The sequence below is a fragment of the Leucopleurus acutus genome, assembly GCF_964270905.1.
Source record: "Leucopleurus acutus genome assembly, chromosome: 10".
NCBI classification, from domain to species: Eukaryota; Metazoa; Chordata; class Mammalia; order Artiodactyla; family Delphinidae; genus Leucopleurus; species Leucopleurus acutus.
The window spans coordinates 36,697,407-36,721,141 of record NC_139153.1 but is presented as its reverse complement, the minus strand read 5'-3'; the positions used below and the strand labels follow the sequence as shown (position 1 = coordinate 36,721,141).

The 23,735-nt window shown below is 54.9% G+C and overlaps 2 protein-coding genes across 4 annotated transcripts in view; one reads left to right on the top strand and one right to left on the bottom strand.

Annotated features, from left to right (window-relative positions):
• STAB1 (stabilin 1) overlaps nucleotides 1–5,922 on the top strand; it is a 26,899-nt gene extending 20,977 nt beyond the window's left edge. Inside the window, exons 47-69 of one of the 3 annotated variants that reach the window (XM_082848742.1) lie at nucleotides 67–144; nucleotides 249–395; nucleotides 824–964; nucleotides 1,067–1,126; nucleotides 1,439–1,615; nucleotides 1,698–1,784; nucleotides 1,919–2,068; nucleotides 2,173–2,229; nucleotides 2,316–2,517; nucleotides 2,891–3,040; nucleotides 3,130–3,234; nucleotides 3,379–3,486; nucleotides 3,567–3,760; nucleotides 3,854–3,998; nucleotides 4,079–4,212; nucleotides 4,301–4,466; nucleotides 4,543–4,652; nucleotides 4,745–4,864; nucleotides 4,951–5,100; nucleotides 5,178–5,282; nucleotides 5,358–5,504; nucleotides 5,593–5,709; nucleotides 5,785–5,922. In XM_082848742.1, coding sequence (XP_082704868.1) covers nucleotides 67–144; nucleotides 249–395; nucleotides 824–964; nucleotides 1,067–1,126; nucleotides 1,439–1,615; nucleotides 1,698–1,784; nucleotides 1,919–2,068; nucleotides 2,173–2,229; nucleotides 2,316–2,517; nucleotides 2,891–3,040; nucleotides 3,130–3,234; nucleotides 3,379–3,486; nucleotides 3,567–3,760; nucleotides 3,854–3,998; nucleotides 4,079–4,212; nucleotides 4,301–4,466; nucleotides 4,543–4,652; nucleotides 4,745–4,864; nucleotides 4,951–5,100; nucleotides 5,178–5,282; nucleotides 5,358–5,504; nucleotides 5,593–5,709; nucleotides 5,785–5,853 — 2,919 coding nt within the window. In that variant the 3' untranslated portion in view covers nucleotides 5,854–5,922. Of the gene's footprint in view, nucleotides 1–66; nucleotides 145–248; nucleotides 396–823; nucleotides 965–1,066; nucleotides 1,127–1,438; nucleotides 1,616–1,697; nucleotides 1,785–1,918; nucleotides 2,069–2,172; nucleotides 2,230–2,315; nucleotides 2,518–2,890; nucleotides 3,041–3,129; nucleotides 3,235–3,378; nucleotides 3,487–3,566; nucleotides 3,761–3,853; nucleotides 3,999–4,078; nucleotides 4,213–4,300; nucleotides 4,467–4,542; nucleotides 4,653–4,744; nucleotides 4,865–4,950; nucleotides 5,101–5,177; nucleotides 5,283–5,357; nucleotides 5,505–5,592; nucleotides 5,710–5,784 lie in introns of those variants that run through there. The other 2 variants (XM_082848743.1, XM_082848744.1) reach the window with 2 other exon arrangements.
• Nucleotides 5,883–23,735, bottom strand: NT5DC2 (5'-nucleotidase domain containing 2). The gene is made up of 14 exons (XM_082848746.1): nucleotides 23,469–23,735; nucleotides 10,377–10,561; nucleotides 10,161–10,235; nucleotides 9,840–9,895; nucleotides 9,605–9,698; nucleotides 9,275–9,403; nucleotides 9,102–9,162; nucleotides 8,915–9,017; nucleotides 8,691–8,792; nucleotides 8,402–8,483; nucleotides 6,690–6,776; nucleotides 6,454–6,594; nucleotides 6,305–6,369; nucleotides 5,883–6,223 (listed from the first exon to the last, which is right to left on the bottom strand). Exons 1-14 carry the CDS (start codon nucleotides 23,686–23,688, stop codon nucleotides 5,962–5,964), a joined length of 1,662 nt encoding a protein of 553 aa, XP_082704872.1. The 5' UTR covers nucleotides 23,689–23,735; the 3' UTR covers nucleotides 5,883–5,961.

Below are 23,735 nucleotides of genomic sequence, written 5' to 3'. Positions count from 1 at the left end.
AGTGGAAACCTCGAGTTGGTCCCAGGTCGCCCTTCTTCCACTTAAGCTGTTTCCCTCTCCCCCCAGGAATACAAGGAGCTCAAGGGGGATGGGCCTTTCACAATCTTTGTGCCGCACGCAGATCTAATGACCAACCTGTCGCAGGTAACTCAGCCCCTGGAGCAAGGCTGGGGATTCTGGGGGGTGGGCGCTGCCTGGGCAGAGGTGGAAGTCAGGGCACCCTTGTGCCCTCATGACTCCCACTCCAGGATGAGCTGGCCCGGATTCGTGCCAATCGCCAGCTTGTGTTCCGCTATCACGTGGCTGGTTGCCGGCAGCTGCGAAGCCAGGAGCTGCTAGAGGAGGGCTATGCCACCACACTCTCCGGGCACCCGCTGCGCTTCAGTGAGAGGGAGGTGAGCCCAGGTCCTGGTCCCCGACATGGACTGTCCACAGACCAAGGACTCAGCTGCTCTCAAGCCCCGCATCTATGCCCTGTCCCCATGCTTTTAAGACCGTCTCACCTTCCCAGGGCCAGGGCGGCTTTAATGAGAGGGAGATGAGTCTGTCCCCGGACCCCACCCACTACCAGGGGCCAGTCCTGGGCTCAGGACTTCTGAGCTTGGCCCTGTGTCTACACAGCTCCCACCAGCCAAGTCCAGTGGTTGTTTCCCTGGGTGGCTGTTTCCCTGGGCTGGAGGCAAGACCCACCCTGAGCCTTGACCCCGCCCACTTCCTGCCCCAAGACTCACCCAACCCAGGCTCTGCTCCCACCTCAGGCCCCACCCACAGCTCCCTGAGCACCCCACTAATTGGCTTTATTCAATCCCGGCCCCACCCCCAGGGCAACATATACATCAATGACTTCGCGCGCCTGGTGAGCAGCGACCACGAGGCTGTGAACGGTGTCTTGCATTTCATCGACCGTGTCCTACTGCCACCTGAAGCACTGCACTGGGAGCCTGACGCTGCCCCGATTCCGCAGGTATGACCTGGGTGCGGGCGGGGAGCTGGAAGGCAGGCGCCCAGGGGCCTGGGATCCTCCCTCCCCTCCTGACCTCACTGTTCACTGAGCGCCTGTCCCCAGAGAAACTTCACCGCCGCTGCGGAGAGCTTCGGTTACAAGATCTTCAGTGGCCTTGTGACGGTACTGCTCCTGTGTGTGACCCTTTCAGTGTGTGTATATGTGCACGTTTAAGTGTGTATATGCGGGCGACTGTCAACGTGTGTGCTCACCTTTCTGTGCACAGGGACATATTTGTGGGCATGAGCGTCCCAGTGAGCACAAGAGTGTGCTTATTTGTGCCCACACACTTGACAACTTGTATGTATTGTCCATGTCTATTGGCCTGGGATGGCTACAGAGGCATGTGGCTGGTGGGAAGGTCACCTGGGTCCCTGGAGCCCCTCCATCTGCCCACCATCCTCTGACGGGACTGTCACACCTCTATCCTACCAGATGGCTGGCCTGCTGCCCCTGCTTCGAGATTCATTCCATAGGCCCTTCACAATGCTGTGGCCCACAGACTCCGCCCTGCAAGCCTTGCCTCCCGATCGCCAGGTCTGGCTATACCATAAAGACCACCGTGACAAGCTGGCGGCTATTGTGCGGGGCCACATGATCCGCAACGTCGAGGTGGGTGCACTCCCAGACCTTGGTCCCCACTGCCTGCCACTGAGCCTGCCCTCCCAGCTCCAACTGTGCTCCATCTGCTCAGGCCTTGGCATCTGACCTGCCCAACCTGGGCCCACTGCGCACCATGCATGGGACCCCCATCTCCTTCTCCTGCAGCCGTACCCGGCCGGTGAGTCTGGGGAGGAAGCTTGAATGAGGGAAGCAGGAGGCAGGGGCCCTGGCACTGGCAGGGCGGGGCGGGGGGTGGGGGCTGCAGTACACCTGTGATCCACCACGTACTTACTCCACATCTTCCGCCTGCAGGGTGAGCTCACGGTGGGAGAGGAGGACGCCCGGATTGTGCAGCGACACCTGCCCTTTGAGGGGGGCCTGGCTTACGGCATCGACCAGCTGCTGGAGCCACCTGGCCTTGGTGCCCGGTGTGACCGCTTTGAGACTCGGCCTCTGTGGCTGGTGAGGGAGGCCACAGGCCAGAGGTGGATGGATAGGCAGGGGCCTAAGCCCACCTGTCCTGTCCACTCACTTGAGCTTGCTTTGTTGGTCTCCCTTCCTTGCAGAAGGTTTGCAGCGTTTGTGGGCTGGAACCACCCTGTCCTGAGGGCTCACAGGAGCAGGTAAGGGGCTGGGAGCCAGGTGGGGGTGGGGGAAGGGCCCAGGGCCTACCAAGCTCAGGTTTGCAGCCCGATTCCTCTTGGCCCAGGGCAGCCCTGAGGGCTGCTGGCGCTACTTCTCAAAGTTCTGGACGTCTCCTCCGCTGCACTCCCTGGCACTGCGCAGTGTTTGGGCCCGGCCCAGCCACTGGGGTCAGCCCCAAGGCCTGGGCAGGGGCTGCTACCGCAACTGTGTCACCACCACCTGGAAGCCCAGCTGCTGCCCTGGTCACTATGGCAGTGAGTGCCGAGGTGAGTGTCCTGAAGCTGTGGAGGCTGCTGGCTGGCTTCTCCAGCTCCCAAGGTGGCCAAGGGCGTAGTTCTGGCCGTTGTGCCTCAGAAAGGGTGTCAGGGTGGTCAGGGGCTGGGGGCGGGGAGTGGATCTTACCAGGTGAGAACGCTCTAAGAGCTGGGGTGGGTGTGTAGATGGTACAGGACCTGGTGGGGTGTGTTGGGGGTCCGGGTGTTCTCCAGGGCGTGGGGAGTTGGGTGGATTGCTGCTTCTGCAAGAGCCTCTGCTGCTGCTGGGTGGCGGACGGACTGTGTGGCTAGGCTGGGGATGCGTGTCTGCGGCTCCTGATGAGCGTCCCTGGCCCCACCTCTCTTCTCCCACCCTAACCCCTAGCTTGCCCTGGGGGTGCCAGCAGCCCCTGTAATGGCCATGGCACGTGCATGGACGGCATGAGCGGCAGCGGGAACTGTAGGTGCCATTCGAGGTTTGCCGGGATGGCATGTGAACTCTGTGCCCCAGGTGCCTTTGGGCCCCTTTGCCAAGGTAGGCTGTCCTGCCCGACCCTGCCCTATCCTGCTCCCTAATCCACATGGCCCATGTGCCGCCACCATCCTGCCTGTCCCTCTCCCCAGCCTGCAACTGTACCTCCCATGGCCACTGCGATGAGGGCCTGGGGGGCTCTGGCTCCTGCTTCTGTGATGAGGGCTGGACTGGGCCACACTGTGAGGTGCAGCTGGGTGAGTGGGCCCTGTGCTTGTGCCGACCCTGCACACTTGTATACCTGCACACACCAGTGCATGCCCCAACTGCACAGTGAGGTGGAAGGGGGTCTAGGAGGGCAGCCACTAACCTGGATGTGTGGGGTGGGCCCTGGGGGACAGAGCTGCAGCCTGTGTGTGCTCCACCTTGCGCATCCCAGGCCGTGTGCCGCGCTGGCCACAGCTGTGAGTGCAGCCTGGGCTACGAAGGGGATGGCCGCACGTGCACAGGTGAGCAGGAATGTGAGGTGGGAGGCCCCACTCCCCTCCCCTCCTGTCGCCTGGTCCAACCACTCTCTCGCTGCCTCCAGTGGTAGACCTGTGCCAGCATGGGCGTGGCGGGTGCAGCGAGCATGCCAACTGCAGCCAGGTAGGCACAGTGGTCACCTGCACCTGCCTGCCCGACTACGAGGGTGATGGCTGGAGCTGCCGGGCCCGCAACCCCTGTGAGGATGGCCACCGCGGGGGCTGCAGCGAGCACGCTGATTGCCTGAGCACTGGACCGGTGAGCAGGCGGGCAGCCAAGCAGCTGGGCGGGGGCCCCCCGATGAGCGGCTGCCCCAGTCCCTGAAGGGCGCCCACCTGATCTGCTGTCCAGAACACACGGCGCTGTGCGTGCCACGCCGGCTACGTGGGTGATGGACTGCAGTGTCTGGAGGAGCCTGAGCCGCCCGTGGACCGCTGCCTGGACCAGCCACCACCCTGTCACGTGGACGCTGTGTGCACTGACCTGCACTTCCAGGGTGTGCTTCCCTGCCCTCTCCCAGCACCCCGGCTTTACCTCGGTGCTGGCCCTCTGACCATGCATCCCTGCCTTCCACAGAAAAACGAGCTGGTGTCTTCCACCTCCAGGCCCCCAGTGGCTCCTACAGCCTGAATTTCTCACAGGCCGAGGCAGCCTGTGGGGCCCAAGGAGCTGTGCTTGCTTCTCTCCCTCAGCTCTCTGCTGCCCAGCAGGTGCGCGGGGCCCAGGAGTCTGGAGCCAAGCCTGTGGGGGCCCCTTGAGTTGGGTCTTGGGTCTCAGCATCTGTTTGTACCCCTACAGCTGGGCTTCCACCTCTGCCTTGTGGGCTGGCTGGCCAATGGCTCGGCTGCCCATCCCGTCGTTTTCCCGGCAGCAGACTGTGGCGATGGTCAGGTGGGCGTGGTCAGTCTGGGTGCCCGGGAGAACCTGTCGGAGTGCTGGGACGCCTACTGCTACCGCATGCAAGGTACAGCCACCCACCACACCCCATTCTCTGCCCTGCCTTTTCCCACTGACCCACTAACTCACTGCCTTTCCTGCAGACGTGGCCTGCCGATGCCGCGATGGCTTCGTGGGTGATGGGGCCAGCGTGTGCAATGGGAAGCTGCTTGATGTACTGGCCACCACTGCCAACTTCTCCACCTTCTACGGGGTGTGCAGGGGCCCAGGCTTAGGACCGGGGGGTGGTACAGCTGGGATCCCCGTGGAGAGAGCCTACCCACAACCCTGTCCCCACCATCCCAGATGCTACTGGGTTATGCCAATGCCACCCCGAGGGGTCTCGACTTCCTGGACTTCCTGGACGACGAGCTCACCTACAAGACACTCTTCGTCCCTGTCAACGAAGGCTTTATGGACAACCTGGTAAGTAGCAGGGGATGTGGGGAGAGCAGGGCCCAACTCTGCTCCCTCTAGCTGGCCCAGGCCAACAGGCCCTGCTTTGCCCACAGACACTGAGCGGCCCAGACCTGGAGCTACACGCCTCCAATACCACCTTCCTGAGCACCAACGCCAGCCAGGGTACCTTGCTTCCCGCCCACTCAGGCCTCAGCCTCATCATCAGTGACATGGGCCCTGACAACAGTTCTCAGGCCCCTGTGGTGAGTCTGGAGGCTGCTCCTCCCCTACTGGCCCCAGCCCTCACTCACCCACTGGGCCTGACCTGGTCTCCCCACAGGTCCCAGGAGCAGTTGTGGTTAGCCATGTCATTGTGTGGGACATCGTGGCCTTCAACGGCATCATCCACACTCTGGCCAGCCCCCTCCTGGCACCCCCACAGCCTGTGAGTTGGCCAGGGGTGGGCAAGGGGTGAGGAGACCGCTCTGGCCAGGTCTCTTGATGCTCTCCTCATTGGCAGCGGGCAGTGTTGGCCCCGGAGGCCCCACCTGTGGCAGCAGGCGCAGGGGCTGTGGTAGCTGCTGGAGTGCTCCTTGGCCTTGCGGCCGGAGCCCTCTACCTTCGTGCCCGAAGCAGGTCCGCAGGCTTTGGCTTCTCTGCCTTCCAGGTAGGCTGGGCTGGAGACCGATGGGGTTGGTGGGGTCTGGGCCCACCGAGCTTGCTTGAGGCCTCTCACTACTCACCTCCCTTCCCAGGCGGAAGATGATGCTGCTGATGACTTCTCCCCATGGCAGGAAGGGACGAGCCCAACCCTGGTCTCTGTCCCCAACCCGGTCTTTGGTAGCCATGATGCCTTTTGTGAGCCCTTTGACGTGAGTGCGGGGGCTGGGGGCTTGGGAAAGGGGACCCAGGGCCTGGTCTCAGTCCAGCCACTAACAAACATACAGTCCTCCCCTCAGGACGCGCTCCTGGAGGACGACTTCCCTGACACCCAGAGGATCCTCGAGGTCAAGTGACGCAGCCGGTGCTGAAGCAGAGGCACCAGCAGGAGGGAGGCGGCTTTTATTGCCCAGAGTGGGTGGGGACAGCAGGGGCTGGGCCTGGTCCACACAATAAAGGTACCCTCAGCGGATGTGGGCCATATCGCCAAGGAAGGGTGTCTTCATGCATCCGGTGCAGAGCTGATCCATCCAGAGCGGTGCCTCGTGCTGCAGGGGCGTGCGGCGCGGGTAGAAGGTGAAGTCCACGCGGTAGTTGAGCAGACAGCTGAGGGAGGCCATGTAGAGGTCGGAGAAGCGCACCAGGCGCCGCGAGAAGTAGGTGGGGTTGTGGAAGGTGCGAAAGATGCTCCCGAACTGCGCATTGAACAGGGCCTTGGTGATGCACCTGGGGAGGGAGATGTGGGCACTCATGGGGGTGCTCCTGAGGGGGCTGGGCTGGGGCTCCTGCCCAGGCCCCGCCACTCACCTCAGCTCCTGCCGCTCCTTCATCCAGGCGGCCAGCACCTGCCGAGACTCGGCATCCTGGTAGGTCTGGGGGAGACAAGGGGTGCTCTGGGTGTGTGCGGCCAGGCAGCGGCCCCCCACCTCCCTGCAGACGTCCAGCTGCCCCCGCACCTGCATACGCTCCAGTAGCCCCGTGAGCGCCTGCTGCCACGTCAGCGAGTGCATGTACTGCTCCGTGTTGATGATGCGGATCTCTCGCTCCAGCTCAGGGATAATGGCACCTGTGCGCCAGCCGTGACGCAGCATGAGATCCTGGGGGGCAGGGTGCAGGGTAGGCAGGGCTCAGTGCCGGCCAGGAGGTCCCCCTCCCCTCCCCACTGCGACCCATCCCCGCCTCCCGCCCTCACCGCCAGGTCACTGTAGAGGTGGTCTCCGAAGTAGAGCACACGGGGGCCTCGCCATTCCGTCAGACGCAGGAAGTCAAACAGGTTTCCCTGGGAAGAGATTGGGGGTGGGCGGGGGAGACCGGGCTAAGCCCAGTGTGCCGAAGGGGCTCCCCCAGGGTAATTCTCCACCAGTCTTCCCAAATCCCTAATCCCCAGAGGCAGCAAAGGCCCCTCTAGCCGGATGCTGGGCTGCCCTTTCCCGTGGCCTCGCTGTCCCCTCCAGGCTCCGGAAGGGGGTCTGCCTGGGGCAGGAAGGTCTCCTATGGGCCTGGCCTGGTGCCCTGGGCCTCCCCTCCCCGTGCCCTCACACCCACCCAAGCTAGGAATTGAGTTCACTCTTTGTGGGAAACAAACTGCAGCAGTGACCCCATGGCCCTGAAGCAAGCAGGCCACCTCAGCCTGAGCCCAGAGGGACCCAGCAGACCAATGGCAGTCCTCACTGTGAGGCCGCCTGCCCCTCCTGCGCCAAAGCTGGAGAGATGAAAACAGCCAGGCTCAAGCACAGCAGAGGAAGCTGGCAGGGGAGCAGAAACCGGGGCAGGGGTTGCGGGGGGCACAGAGCAGGAGGTACAGCAGCCTCCACAGGGCAGGCACCCACAGCCCAGAAGTGAGAATATACACCCAGCAAAAAGGAGTTACTAGAGGCAGTCTGCGGGCGTGAGAGGCCTGGGGAGGTGACAGCCGTGGGGGAAACAGGTAGCTGTGAAGGGCTTAATGGTTGAAATAAGCTCAAGCAGAGAAGGTGAGGAGCAGGAGGGAAGTACGATCGGGCGGGGCGCTGAGGACGTGCCAAGACGACGAGAACCACGAGAACCACGCACACAATGAAATTTCAGAACACGAGGCATACAGAAGTCTAAAGCCTGCCAGAGAAGAAAAATCAGTGTTCCCCACAAAGACGCGTGACCCTCCTCAGGCTCAGCCAGGATGCCAAGACAACAGGGAGCATCAGCCTCAGAGCCGAGGGGTAAAGCTGGTGCCCAAGGGGGCCACCGACAGTTGGGGGCCAGCAGGGTGGAAGGCCGAGCGGTCGGCAGGGGTGAAGGGCTGGGACCTTGGCACTGGGCGGCCCGAGGCTGCTCCCTGTGGCTGTCACTGGCCCGACTGCTGGCTTCTTCCCTGCCCCCAGCTTCTGGAACCTCCATCTCCAAGAAGCCCAGCTCAGCCAGGATTTCCGCATTCCACCCAGAGCCAAGTGCCTTAATCACCTCCTGCTCACAGCCACCTGACACTTCCCCACCAAGCACAAGGCCCTTCTCACCCTCCTAGCCAGCCAGAAAAGGGGTCTCCTTCGAGGCCTGTGCCAGCGCCCCCACCAGCCCAACTCGGGGGCCCCAACCAGGCTCATCTGGCTGCAGCAGAGTGCTCAGCCCGAGGCAGAAGCAGGGCCATTTATTGGGCACTTGACGAATGCCCCAACAACCTAAGAGCTTTACACCACCACTCAAGTAGAGTATTATACCTCTTTTACAGACGAGGAAAGCACAGCACAGAGAGGCCAAGCAATTGGGCCAGGCCCTGGGAGCCACTTCCTGTGAGGGGACAGAGCCACAACAGAGGTGTGGTGGCTGGTCAGGGCCCAAGAGGCCGTGCGGCAGCCCCGCCACAGCCTGGGGCCGTGGCTGGGCCCTGGGGTCCCTACCAGGTACAACTCCCACCTAGATGGCTCTCACCTGACGATAGATCTTGCCCTTTTCCAGGCGGGTGATACGGTCCCAATGCAGTGAGCCCTTCTCATCAAGTTTTCTGAAAGGCCTAGGGTGGGTTGAAAGGCCTAGGGTGGGGTTAAAGGGCCTGATTTCCAGTCTGTGGCAGGACCACAGGCTGGACACCTCCCACTCTGCAAAGGCCCACCTGCTCACCTGCCCATCAGCAAGGGGGTGCCCCCACCCCAGGCACACAGGGCGGCAAGCAGAGGCCAGTCCCCGCTCCCTGGGCCCATCGCCCCTGCCAGGCCCATACTTGCGCCGGTCGGTGAAGAAGCTGGGCTTGTCTGCCTGGACGATGACCACGTCGAAGAGTTGGCGCCAGTCGGCACCCACCATGTGCCGCATCCCCTTGTCCCTGGTGGGACAGAGTGGGACAGGTGGCAGGTGTCTGAGGGAGGCTCCAGGCCTGCCCACCCCAACTCAGGCCCCTGCCCTGCTCCCTCCTCCCACGGGTTGGGGGACACGGGGGTGGCTCACACGAAGCTGAAAGGACTGTTGGTGATGAGGAACAGCTGTTTCCCGTGCGCCACCAGGCGGCTCAGGACGGCGAATGTCTCATCCCCTCGCAGGATGTACTTCTCTAATGGGGGGAGATGGGAGCTTGTGAGGGCCAGCCCTGCACCCTGCCCGGACAGGCCGCAGCAGGGCAACCATCCCCCCTTACCCATGTCCCGCTCGATCCACTGGTACATAAGGCCCTTCACGTGCACATCTCGAATGGCGTCCTGGGGGCAGTGGAGGGACAGTGAGGCCACAGTGGAGCCCAGGAGGACCTGCCCTGCTGTGGCTGGACTTCACCTTCCCTGCCACACTGGGAGGCAGGCCTAGCGCCCTCACCGTCACATCCTTATAGAGGTGTGCTTGGTCAAACTCCAGGCCATGGCCCAGGAAGTGGTCCACCACGCAGGAGAGCAGTGCCATCTCTGGCAGTGAGAAGATGTCCATGAACTGCTTGATGGAAGGACCCTGAGGAAGGACCACTGACTCAGCAAGCCCCAGCTCCGAAGACCCAAGAGCTCCAAATATGTCTTGGGACACTGGTGGAGGGGCACAGCCTGTGGGTCAGGGCTGGTGCACCAGGGTGTGGGCACTGCCTCCCAGGGAGCCAGCACCCGCTGTGAGGTCATGGAGCTGGCTGCCCTGGGCAGTGGCAGACGGAGCGAGTACCTTGCCATAGAAGCCACTCATCTGGTACAGTGGGATGTGCTGGGTGCCCCCATATAGGTCGATCACCTCTTCGTCTGGTACAGGCTGAAGGCCCCTGGGTGGATGCAGAGATCACCAGTCCGAAGTGGTCCTGAACCCGGGCCACGGTGTAGGGTGGGGGACCGTGGGGTGATGCAGGACAGTGTGGACCTGGAGCAGCAGGCTGGGGTGCGGTCAGGGCAAGGTTAGCACTGACCTGTAGGCTGTCCCCAGTTGCACATAATGGAAGGCGTCAATCTTCATCAGAAGACTCTGAGGGCACCAAGGGAGTTAAGATGGGCAATGAAGGAGTTTGCCATTAGCTCTGAGCCAGCCTTTGCTAACCCCCATGCCGAAGCCCCAGTTGGATGGTACCAAGGGTATCATGTGCACGCCAAGAGGAAGCTACAGCTTTGAGGCCAAGGGAGTAGAAAGATGAGCACCGCCCCCGCCCGCATAGGAGACGGGCAGCTAAGGAGGTAGTTCTGATATACATCCAGTCAGGAGGGGCCAGGGAGTCAGTGGTCTAGCCACTCACCTTCTGAATATCATAGTGGAGGCCACGGATGGCAAAGCTGGGGTTGTAGTCATACTTTCGAATCCCCTCCGGGTACTGTCAGGGGAAATCAGGTCAGGCCTGAGCCAGCAGTACTGACAGACCTGCTGGCTGGGCAGCTGCCTCAGGGGATCAATTCAGCCACCCATCCAGGGGCGCCCCATGATCCGGCCTGGGACCCTACCTGTCTGGCCTCACCTTGTAGTGCTCAATCAGGATGTCACGGGCGGCAGTGAAGATCTCTGGGTGCAGCGTGTCCGCATACTGGGCCAGGGTGTAGTCATAGTCGAAGCCGTAGACCTCGACATCACGCAGGCTGATCTCGTTGTTGGCATAGATGGCCGCTGGGTTCAGGAGACTGCAGACCTCAGGAGGCAGGAGGTCTAGAGGAAGGAGGTATAAGTATAATGAGGATGATCAGGAAACACCCTAAAATGGTACTCTTAGCTCAATGCAGCATTAGGTCAAACTGAGGCTCAGTGAAAAGTCACTCGCCCAGGGTCACATGGGTGGGGTAAGGACCCTATGGGTCCTGGATTATACCACCGCCTGCAGCCTACCAGTTGCTCTGAGCCATGCCTCCTCCAGACTCTCATAAGCCCCATGGGACACCTGGCTATGCTCTGACACTTTCCACCTTGCCTGAAGCTGGGGTTGGGACTTAGGAACATTATCAAGGTGAGGGGTACTGGGTAGCTCCGCTGCTGCTCAGGGCCCCAGCTCTGTGCACCTGCCACAGGTCTCACAGTGAGGCCCCTCTAATCGGATTTCAGCTGCCCACCAGTCCACGTAATGACATTCACTGCCCCTGGGACCAAGCAGGACCCTGTGGGGCTCCTGGGTACAGAAGCCTTTCTGCCCCCCACTCCAGCCTCCATGACCTTCCCTGGGTTCCAAAGGGCAGATTTGAACAGCTGCTAGTAGGGAAGGGAAAGGATGGGGAGACAAGGGAGGAGCAGCCAAGAAACAACCTGAGGCAAGATTTGAGGAACCAGAGAAGCTCATCAAGATTAGGAGACCAGGGCTTCCCTGGTGGCACAGTGGTTAAGAATCCGCCTGCCGATGCAGGGGACATGGATTCATGCCCTGGTCCTGGAAGATCCCACATGCCGCGGAGCAGCTGGGCCCGTGAGCCATGGCTGCTGGGCCTGCGCGTCCGGAGCCTGTGCTCCGCAACGGGAGAGGCCACAACAGTGAGAGGCCCGCGTACCGCAAAAAAAAAAAAAACCTGCCTCTTGGGACTTCCCTGGTGGTGCAGTGGTTAAGAATCCACCCGCCAATGCAGGAGACACGACTTCGATCCCTGGTCTGGGAAGATCCCACATGCCACGGAGCAACTAAGCCCATGCACCACAACTACTGAAGCCTGCGTGCCTGGAGCCCTTGCTCCACAAGAGAAGCCACCACAATGAGAAGCCCAGCGCACTGCAACAAAGAGTAGCCCCCCTGCTCACCACAACTAGAGAAAGCCCGCGCACAGTAACGGAGACCCAACGCAGCCAAAAAAAAAAAAAAAAAAGAATCTGCCTGCCAATGCAGGGGATACGGGTTTGAGCCCTGGTCCGGGAAGATTCCACATGCCATGGAGCAACTAAGCCCGTGCGCCACAACTACTGAAGCCCACGTGCCTAGAGCCTGTGCTCCACAACAAGAGAAGCCACTGCAATGAGAAGCCTGCGCACCACAACGAAGAGTAGCCCCAGCTCGACGCAACTAAAGAAAGCTCACGCGCAGCAATGAAGACCCAGTGCAGCCCAAAATAAATAAATTAAAAAAAGAAAAAAAAAAGATTAGGAGACCACAAGATTAAAGGAGTGCAGACCCTGCACACACCCTAATCTTATCAGCAACCCCACCCTTGAACGACTGCTATAAAAACTCCTCACCAATTCCTCCCTGGTTGGCAGATAGTTTTTTGGCGCAGGAGCCTGTCCCCCTTTGCCTGCCAAAGCAATAAAGCTATTCTGTTCTACTTCACCCAAAACTCTGTCTCCAAGATTCGATTTGGCACTGGTGCAGGGAGGCTGAGTTTTTAGCATCAAATTTGGCACCCAACATGGGGCTGACTCGTGGGCAGTCCTGGGGCGGGTGCGGGGGTGGGGTGGGGTGGTTCCCTGGCTTGATTGGATGCTCCAAGATTTTCTCCATGCCAGCCTCATTCAAGAGTGGAGGGCTGAAGAATTCCTTTAGAGACCATATCACCTGGGACCCTTGTCTGGGAAGGCTGAGCCCCAGTCATAGCCCATCGGCCATCCTGGCAGCTGGAACTCCGAGGCGGGACGAGACAGTGGAAGAGTGGTCCTGCTAGGGACCACCCTAGCAGCTGCCCAGCTGCCGAGGTCATCTTCGCTTTGAGGATGTTCCTCTCTTCCTCCTGCCTGGACCACCCTGGACTTCCTACTCCAAGGAATTATTTTGGGGAAGCATAAAAGTAGCATTTGGGATGTCACAACACCTCGGCTAGCATTTGGGGAAGTCCCCCAGCGTGTACTCTGTGGCCACTTTGACCCTGTCCGTTTGGGGGAACCTTGGTTCCCATTTGGGGGATTCTCCATTCCAGGAAATCCCATTTGAGAGGTGTACCACTTGGGCAGAGATCACGGGCTAAGTGGGACTTGGAAGCCCATTTCGTTTTGGTTTCTGTTTGGGTTTTTGGTTTCTTTGGTTTGAGGCTTCTGTTGCTGGCTAGGATTTTGGTTTGTTCTTGGTCTGAGCGTGAGTGTTCTTTCAATCAAACATGGGAAGTGCTTCTTCTTCGAGTCCATCTGATAGTCCCCTGGGGAAAATTCTGGCAGACTGGTCAACCTATGGCTAAAAAGAATGAGATTCTATTGTAATTCTGTTTGGCCAATGTACATTCTTAAAAGTAAGGAGAGGTGGCCTTTGTGTGGTAGCCTAAATTATTATTCTATTCTTCAGCTAGAATCCTTTTGTCACAGGAATGGAAAGGCTGGGAATTCTCTCCACTCCATCTGGGCTAGCCACTCTGGGCTCTCCAAGAGCCAACTCTGGGTTTGTTCTTTTTCAAGAACTGAGCCAATCTGTTTGGAAACCTTTGTCTGGGAGTGGAAGCAGAATTTTTAAACTACACCTCCTCTAATTATCTGTGTGGCCATAGCTTATCTGTCGTTTGTGCTTTTATGTGTATTGTTTTGGGGTGAGCCACTCTGACTTGCGCAGGGTGGGAAAATTCTACCTGCTCATTGTGGGCCACTTTGAATTCTCTGTCCGGGAGTGGAAATGGAATCTTTGGGCTACGCCTTGTCTGATCTTTTGTTTGTGGGACCATGTTTGTTGTTTGTATGTGTGTGTGTCAGTACTTGCACTGACTGGTTGAGACATCTTTTGTGAATAACAGAGCTCACGTGTGACAACATCAGTGTATCCTTCCCTATTGCGTGGGGCTTTGCCTGTGGAGGAATGTTGGTTGGGATTTTCCCTTTTGGACTAGCCTTGTTATAGGTGACCAGAGCTCTGTTCAATCTCTGTACACCCCCTAGGGTATTTTTACAAAACTAGGAGCTCTTCAGCTATGCTCCCATGAAAAGGAATTGGTATTTCTTTCCCCCTGTGCCTAGGTCCTCAGGAACACATGTTATCTAGACCATCTCTAGTTCCTGAGACTGAAGAAAAAGGGCAGGGGAAAGAAAGCCTTATTAAACTCAAGTGGAAAAACTGTGAGATCTCTGGTTCTGTCTTTATGTAGGAGCTAACTTGTAAATGAGCTCTGTTTAATTGACTTAAAAGTAAGAGCTTACAAGTTAAATCTAAATGTCTAAAAAATTGGCCAATATAAATTTTGGACCACACGATCTCGGAAATATTCAGTACTGAATTGATATCTGTTACTGAAGGTAGGTTAAGCTTGTTGGTTTAATTAATATAGACATGTCTTTAGAATCATCAGTGTTAAGTAAAGCAAACGAGGTTAAGAGTTTTTAGGTAAACTCTTTACGAATAAGTATTTTAGGAATGTCTACTTAAGAATAATCTCTCCAGATGCTTGGTAACTTAAAATTGTAGAGTTGTGCTAAATTAAGTTAAATGATGGAAGTTTATTGAATAGGTAGGCCATTTCCAAGTAAAATAAGATACTGAAACATTAATTACTAAATACTGGCTTCCCTTTGCAGAGAGACTAAAGGTATGTAGGAACTAAAGGTACCTGGTGCCACCCTGTGATTCTTTATAAGAAAGCACATGTCTGGGACTTCCCTGGTGGTCCAGTGGTTAAGAGTCTACCTTCCAATGCAGGAGATGTGGGTTTGATCCCTGGTCGGGGAACTAAGATCCCACATGCTGTGGGGCAACCAACTAAGCCCACACGCTCTGGAGCCCGCATGCCACAACTAGAGAGAAGCCCCGCACGCCACAAAGAAGAGCACGCATGCCACAACTAAGACCCGACGCAGCCATAAATAAATGAATGAAGAATATTAAATAAAAAAGAAAGCACGTGTCTTTAGAAATTATTGGTATTTATGTTTATAAATCTACAGAGTGCTGAAGACAATTCACAGTTGCTTAAGGAAAGTAGGTTGTGTGTTTTGAACAAAAGATGGTATGAGGAATGGCACTGCATTTTCCTAAGGAAAAAAAAAAGTGATTTTTGCCCTAGAGCTGGTTGATTTTGAATGGAAAAGGGGCAAAATGTTTACAGAAAGTTGTAGAAGGTCTGCAGAAAAGGAAAAGGAAATTTAGTTGCGTAAATGAATTTTGTTGGGAGTGGGCTGGGACAAGACTGGATTTGGTTTCTTCCTCTAAAGTTTTCTTGAAATACTGCTTTTGATAACAGCTTGTGAGTTCCTTTGCCTTTAAGTGATCTGTATTCACCTTTAAAGTCTTTTCACTTTGGTTAAGTAAATAGCATTGTTTGGCAGTTTCTAAAAGTTCTTTTGACCTCCAGCTAACTTTGAGATGCTTCAGAGGGCCCCTGAGGCATTTCAGAGAGAAACATTTAATTAAGATTTGGTACGTTAAATCAAATGTAATCAGTTGTAATTCTGGTTATTGTAACCAAGTTTCTTTATCGATTACATTGTAATCAGATGTTTAACCGCATCCTTTAAGTCCTTCTGTCATTTATAGACAGTTATTGTACTCTGATGCTTTTGCAGAAGTGCTTCATCTTCAAGATTTATGCGAAGGACCTTCAGACAAATACAGGTCTCTCATAAATGTCATATCATACCACTGAGCGGGGTCTACTTCTTAAGGCACATGTACAATGCTCGTGTGACAATTGGGTATAAATGATAAAATGTATGTCCTATAAAATGTTTCCTCACTAACATACCTCTGAGCTTGTTCACGATACCTGATCAGTTTTCCCCCAGTGTGGATTAACTAGGCAAATATAAAGGAGGCCTAGCATGGAGGGACATGGTCTACAACCAGGTCAAACAGCTGTATCACCCCGGCATTGAGGGACAGCTATTTTGATTATCAATGCTTTCTATTGAAAGATTTGCAATCAGAGGGAAAATGATGAAAAAAATCTGCATGTATTGAGGTGTGGGGAAGTCACTGGCTTATGCATGGTTTAACTTTAAAAAAAGGCCTGTTTTGTGGCCTTTCAGACACGCATTGTACATCTGCTTTGACACTGAGGAGGGGAGTGCATTTGAAAGTCAAAATGGAGTAACTATGGTAATACGAACTGACCATTGTATATGTGATTTCGGACATATTTCTGTATTGTTGCAAACTTGAATTTTCTGAGCTACATCAGACTTGGGATGCCACAAGGATTTAAAAATTCCCCCACCCTCTTCAACGAGATTTTGGCTAAAGATTTACAAGGATTGCACGTGGATCAAGGTTGAGTAGAGGCCTTCCCAGCCAGAACAGAAAAAGTATTAGAAGTGACAAAAGCTCTTCTTAAGGACATTATTCCTAGGTACAGCCTTCCCTCTACTATTCAGAGTGACCATGGATCTGCTTTCATAGCAGAAATAACACAAACAGTAAATAAAGCTTTAGGTATATAATGGAAACTTCACTCAGCATGGAGACACCGATCTATGAGAAAGGCTAAGAAGATGAATCACACCATGAAGAACTTTTGCTAAGCTATGCCAGGAAACTCATCTAAAATAGAACAAGGGCTTGCCAATTGCTCTCCTCCATATGTGGGTGGCCCCTAGAAGCAGGCGAGGGTTGAGCCCTTAAGAAATTATATACAGGCGACCATTCTTGGCTCCTAAGAGTAAAGAAAGAAAAACAGTTCATGGTTCTGGGAAAGTTGGACAGCTGCATGTAAATCAATGAAGTTAGAACACACCCTCATACCATGCACAAAAATAAACTAAAAATGGCTTAAAGACTGAAACGTAAGACATGACACCATAAAACTCCTAGAAGAGCACAGGCAAAACATTCTCTGACATAAATCGTACCAATGTTTTCTTAGGTCAGTCTCCCAAAACAAAAATAAACAATAAAATGGGACCTAATGAAACTTACAAGCTTTTGCACAGCAAAGGAAACCACTCAAAAAATGAAAAGACAACCTACGTACGGAATGGGAGAAAATATTTGCAAATGATGAGACAGACAAGAGTTAATCTCCAAAATATACTAACAGCTCATACAACTCAACAACAAAAAAACAAACAACCCAGGGAATTCCCTGGAGGTCCAGTGGTTAGGACTGTGCACTTTCACTGCTGAGGGTGCGGGTTTCATCCCTGGTTGAGGAACTAAGATCCTGCAAGCTGCACAGTGCGGCCAAAAAAACAAACAACAACAACAACAAAAAAAAAAACAAAAAAAAGAAAAAAAAACACCAATCAAAAAACAGGCAGAAGACCATAATAGACATTTCTCCAAAGAAAACATTTAGATGGCCAGTAGGCATGTGAAAAGATGCTCAACATCACTAATTATTAGAGAAATGCAAATCAAAACTACAATGAGGTACCACTTCACACCAGTCAGAATCCCCATCATTAAAAAGTCTACAAATAACAAATGCTGGAGAGGGTATGGAGAAAAGGGAATTCCACTCTTGGTGGGAATACAAGTTGGTGCAGCCACTATGGAAAACAGTGTGGAGGTTCCTCAGAAAACTAAAAATAGAACTACCATATGATCCAGGAATCCCGATCCTGGGCATATACCCAGACAAAACTATAATTCAAAAAGATACATGCACCCTATGTTCACAGCAGGACTATTCACAATAGCCAAGACATGGAAACAACCTAAATGTTCAACAGATGAATGGATAAAGAAGATGTGGTACACATAAAAAATGGAATACTACTCAGCCATAAAAAGAATGAAATAATGCCATTTGCAGCAAGCATGGATGCAATGAGAGATTATCACACTAAGTGAACTAAGTCTGAAAGACAAATACCATATATCTCACTTACATGTGGAATCTAAAATAGGGCACAAATGAACCTATCTACAAAACAAACAGATTCACAGACATAGAGACAGACTTTTGGTTGCCAGGGGAGAGGTGGGGAGGTGGGGAGGCAGAGGGATGGACTAGGAGTTGGGGGTTACTGGATGCAACTGTTACATTTAGAATGGATGAACAGGGACTTCCCTAGCAGTCCAGTGGTTAAGACTTTGCCTTTCAATGCAGAGGGTGTGGGTTTGATCCCTGGTCAGGGAGCTAAGATCCCACATGCCTTGTGGCCAAAAACCAAAACATAAAACAGAAGCAATACTGTAACAAATTCAATAAAGACTTAAAAAAAAAAATGGTCCATTTAAAAAAAAAATCTTAAAAAAACAAAAAGAATGGATAAACAACAAGGTCCTACTGTATAGCACAAGGAACTATATCCAATCTCCTGGGATAAACCATAATGGAAAGACTATAAAAAAATAATGTAGGGGGGCTTCCCTGGTGGCGCAGTGGTTGAGAGTTTGCCTGCCGATGCAGGGGACATGGGTTTGTGCCCCGGTCCGGGAAGATCCCACATGCCGCAGAGCGGCTGGGCCTGTGAGCCATGGCTGCTGAGCCTGTGCGTCCGGAGCCTGTGCTCCGCAACGGGAGAGGCCACAACAGTGAGAGGCCCGCATACCGCAAAAAAAAAAAAAAAAAAAAAATAATAATAATGTAGGGCTTCCCTGGTGGCACCGTGGTTAAGAATCCGCCTGCCAATGCAGGGGACACAGGTTCGAGCCCTGGTCCGGAAAGATCCCACGTGCCATGGAGCAACTAAGCCCGTGCACCACAACTACTGAGCCTGTGCTCTAGAGCCCATGAGCCACAACTACTGAAGCCCACACGCCTAGAGCCCATGCTCCACAACAAGAGAAGCCACCACAATGAGAAGCCTGCATGCCACAACAAAGAGTAGCCCCTGCTCGCTGCAACTAGAGAAAGACCGCGCACAGCAGCGAAGACCCAATGCAGCCTAAAAAAAAAAAAAAAGTATATATGTGTATAACTGAGTCACTTTTATATAACAGAAATTAGCACATGGTAAATCAACTATACTTCAAATAAATAAGTTAAGCAGTATGTACAACAGACTGGTCAATTGTTAACCGCTAAGCATGAGTTTGTGTCTCACAGGTCTCCCCCTCGCCTGGAAGCTCCCTTTCATCCCTTCAAAGCAGGAGACAGGGTGCTGCTGAAAGTGTGGAAAGAACAAGAACCTGAGCAGCAGCTTGAAGAGAAATGGAAGGGAGCCTATGATGTTCTTACCACTCATACCTCTCTGAAACTGGATGGAGTAAAACCATGGGTACATCACACTAGAGTAAGATGATCACCAGAGACTGACCAGCCACGCCTGCCTACAGCCAGCGAACAAGACTCCTAAGAAGTGGACATCTCACTCTTTGGGGAACCTTAAGTATTTGTTCCGACAAGTGTAATGAAGTTTTGTTTTCTTATTCTTTCTCATACCTTTTACTTTTCCCCACAAAACTATAGATTCATATGCTGATTCTCTTGATAATTCTTAACTGCTGGATATGTGGTGAGCTTCCTATTTCCGAGTCTTCAGGGTTGACTTGGTGAGTTTTCCCCCTTACAGGGAATTGTTTGGAAACAACTGGCTACAACAGCCCAGTTCCAGACTGGGTTTCCGATTTATTCTCCTGAATTTCTAAGGAAGTGAGATCTACACCATCTACTAAAGATCCAGTTGTCACTCGTTTTACCTTTAACTTGGGTCTGTTGCACCAAAATGGCAGACTAAGGGATTGAGATCTTAATCATACAGGACTCCTTGGATCCAGGACTAGGAATTCAAGTATTTCTAATATTTCTTTCTTTCTGTTTCTTTAATAAATTTATTTATTTATTTTTGGCTGTGTTGGGTCTTCGTTGCTGTGTGCAGGCGTTCTCTCCTTGCAGCGAGTGGGGGCTACTCTTCATTGCAATGCACAGGCTCTAGAGCTCAGGCTCAGTAGTTGTGGCGCACGGGCTTAGTTGCTCCGTGGCATGTGGGATCTTCCCAGGCCAGGGCTTGAACCTGTGTCCCCGGCATTGGCAGGCGGATTCTTAACCACTGCACCATCAGGGAAGCCCTCTAATATTTCTAATTCGGTATCTATGCCCCATTTCAGCAGGAAGTAAGATTTGGGGAAAGATAAAATTGAAGTGGGGATTAAAACCGAGTCCCTCTGCCAAGTTTATGATTAACATTTCTATCCAAAACGATTATTCCTTATCTTGTCCAACATCTGTTCTCCTCAAGACTGAGGAGTATCAAAGAAAAGGGGGGAGTGAAACCAAGCAAGACCCTGTGGGGCTCCTGGGCACAGAAGCCTTTCTGTCCCTCATTTCTTGTTTGTAGGGAACAGACTCCAGCCTCCATGACCTTCCCTGGGTTCCAAAGGGCAGATTTGAACAGCTGTTAGTCGGGAAGGGAAAGGATGGGGAGACAAGGGAGCAACAGCCGAGAAACACCTGAGGCAAGATCTGAGGAACCAGAGAAGCTCATCAAGATTAGGAGACCACCTGAGATGAGATTAAAGGAGTGCAGACCCTGCTCACACCCTAATCTTCTCAACAACCCCACCCTTGCACCATTGCTAGAAAAACTTACCAACTCCTCCTGGGTTGGGAGATAGTGTTTTGGGGCAGGAGCCTGCTGCGTCCCCCTTTGCCTGGCAAAGCAGAAAAGCTATTCTCTTCTACTTCACCTAAAACTCTGTCTCCGAGACTTGATTCAGCACTGGTGTACAGAGGCCGAGTTTTCAGCATCACCTCTAGGCAGGGAACATTGCTAATTATGACAGGTGGGACATGTGGTAGGTTCTGGGTCATTACCCAGGCTGCTCTCCTCTGAGGATACAGTCACAGCCACCCCAATCCCCTGGCTGCTCCCTAGGGGGCTGAGGGTTCCCAGGCTTATCTGCCTTTGTTTCCCCCATCTGTGCAGTGGGGGAGGTGGACGGGGAAAGGGCACGGGCTTTGAGGTCAGAGAGAGCAGACCGAGCCCTCCCTCACATGGCTGTGACCTCAGGAAAATTACCACACCTTACCTTTTGGGGCTCAGTTTCCTTGTCTCTAAAGGAGGAATAAAAATTGTACCAACCTACAAAATTAAAAAGAGGGTCATACAGAACGTGCTCTGGGCAGCATTCCCACCTGGACCCGTGGCAAATGTAGGATTAAATGGGCAATGCACCTCTGGAGCCCACATTTCCCTGTCCCCAGTTTCCCTCAAAGAAACGGGTTGCAGGGAATCAGAGGGGAGCAGGCAGGACTAGGTGCACACACAGCACACTGCCTTGCAGGGGCTCCAGGTGGCCCCGTTCCTGAGACCTCTAGCCTGTGGCTGAGGCCCAAAGAGCCCAAGCCTCCAGTGAATTAATTTTTGTCTCAGACACAAGTTGTGATCTTGAAGCAGAAGCCCTTGGCCATGGAGCAGACATTTGCCTCAGAGGTCCCTTTGGAACACAGGCTCCACGCCCATCCCCTTTCCTTTGGAGACAAGTACAGAATGTGGGTGGGGGAACAGGTGTGGCTGGTTCCTCTGGTGGCCCTTAGGCCTGGAAGAGCAGCTGCTTCAGATTCGTGGGTGCAGATGGAACACTCCTCACCTGGGTGCACATGAGACACAGCTGACATCAGCTCTCTTATGAAGCTGCTTCTGAGATGTCCCTTCCCACGGTCCTGAGTTCCTGGGTGCCATCTGTGACTCTCAGCACAAAGCCCAGTAGTTCCCCAGGAGGGCAGGGGTCTGCTTGGCTGTGCAGCCCCTTCCTGGCACTGAGTTCTGGCCAAATCCAGGCTTTCGCCTCTGCCCTTGAGGATATTCCGAGGGATGGACAACCCTCCCAGGAACAAAGCAGGATGGGGAAGCAGCCCACAGGCCTGGCCTCCTGACCCAGCTTCTAGACTGAGAAAACCATAGCTCTGGGGGCCAGAAGGCCCCAGTTTCTTCCATAGGGCTGTGGTGGTGCATGGGGCCAGGTGAGGAGATATGCCCCCCACCTGCACCAGCCTCCCAAATTCACTGGTCTCACTGTCCAGCCCCCACCTTCCAGGCCAACTCCTCTCAATGGCAGCCATGAGACTTGTGGGGGCCATCCTCCCAGCTGCTGCTGGTGCCTTAGAGCTCACTCCAATCCCATGAGGTGATCACATTTATTCCTCCATCATCCAGAGGAAGAAACTGGAGTGCAGGGAGGTAAAGTCACTTGCTCCAAACCATCTAGCAACAGGCCATGGAACTGAGATTTGAATTCAGGTCACCCTAACTGCCTCAATCACTTTGTCCCTCCGCCTAGCCTTCCAGTGTCACCACAATGAGGCTGGGGGGGGGGAGGGGCTGGCCTGGGGCCTGGCTCCCCGGCAAAGTTTTGCCCACAGGCATCAGCATGTCTCAATGTCCAGAATCTCCCCCAAGGAAACCCAGCCAGAAGGGGATAGTTAGGACCCAGGGGTGCAAGGCTGGTCCATCCCGGCACTCACTATGGCATCTTGGAAATGACCTTGCCCTTATCACATCAAGAGGAGCTTGGGGGGGGTCTCTGTGAAGATCTGAAAATCCAAGTGGGCCCTGAGTGATAAAGCCCACTAGACTTTCCTATGTCTCTCCCCCACACCTACAATGCAGACTTCTCAGGCTGCTCTACTGAGGGTCTTCTCGAGGCCCAGAGCAAAGACAGGTCCTTAAACGGCACCCCATGTATGCCCAGTCCACTGGGTGGCGGGGGGAGGCAGGGATGGTCCTGATAGAGGCCCAAGGGCTTCAAAACCACCAGTCCTCAGGGCTTATTCTGCCTTCAGCTCCTCAAAATGTGAGTCCTGTCCACCCATACTACTCCCAGGTCTCTACACAGCTGGAGTGAAAGCCCTCGTTCAGGCAGTTGGAATCTTCCAGACAGGACCACTTTGTCTTATAAGATGACAAAAGCTATATCACTCCCAGAGGGGCTCCTCCTGAAGTTGCCCCATCCATTCCTGGACTCTTTCCGAGTCAGCACCACAACCCTGTGACAGAGGCCCCAGGACTGTGTTTTCCGATGTAAGACACTGAGGGTCCGAGAGGAAGAGGCTTGCTGAGCACCACCCAGCTGGTCAGTGATAGGGTCAAGCCCCAACCACATCTGTCTGCTAAAGAGGCAGGGCCCCAGAGACCAGAACAAATATCCAGCCCTCTGGCCTCACCAGGGTGCTCTGGGGCCTCATCTGCCAGTTTTGCAGAGGGAGAGAGGATAGAGGAGTAAGTGCCCTGGCCAAGGAAGCAGCAACCCTTCTGGATTCCAGGGGACTTGGGCGACTTGGTGTCGTTTCTCCAAACAACGCCTTCCCCTCCTGAGCTGAGAGCGCGAGACTCCAGGGCGGAATCTAGAGGCGTCCGAAGAGTCTAGTCGGCATCTTTTGAGTCAGGAATCTCTAGGAGCCCGCTTCGGCCAGCGCCGCCGGCTGGCTGGCTTTGTCCCCAGTACTCCCGCCCCAACTAAAGGCCCCGAAGAGAACAAGGGGTTGGGGGCGTTTCCGCTTCGGCCTCCCAACAGGCGGGACCCTGAGGAAAGACGACGGGGCCCGCCTTCCGGCGGCCGCTACAGGAACCCCGAGCTCCTGAATACTGAGCGGAGGAACAAACCGCGCACCCGCCCGCCTCCGGGAGTCCCCAGAAGCCCCCAGGACCCTCCGCCGGAGTCCCTCCCGAAGGGTTGCCCGGCCTTAGGGCTCTGGGGCCCTGGCGAGCCCCACCACGGCGCTCCCCCCGAGGAGCGGCGCCCCGGACGACTCGGGAGCGGTACCCTGGAACTCGGTCCGTCGGTCCGTCGGCCAGGCTCGCGTGTGCCGCCGAGAGGGCTACACGCCCGGCGCTCCTCCCGCTCGGGCTCACCTACCGTGCACCAGTCTCCGCATGTCCTGGTATCGAGCCCACAGGTGTGCGCTGGGCTCGGCGCCGCCGGCGGGCGCCGAGCGCGGGGCGCCGGGGCAGTGGGCGCCGGGACCCGGAGGGCCGCAACCAGGACAGGAGGGCGAGGACGAAGCGGCTCGCGGCCCGCCGTGGTCTCGGCGCGGCAGGCAGCGCCGAGCGGCCGCCCGCAGCCCCACACCCGCCATGCCCGCTGCGCGCCGCCCGCGCTGCCCTCAGCCCTCCGGCCCGTCCG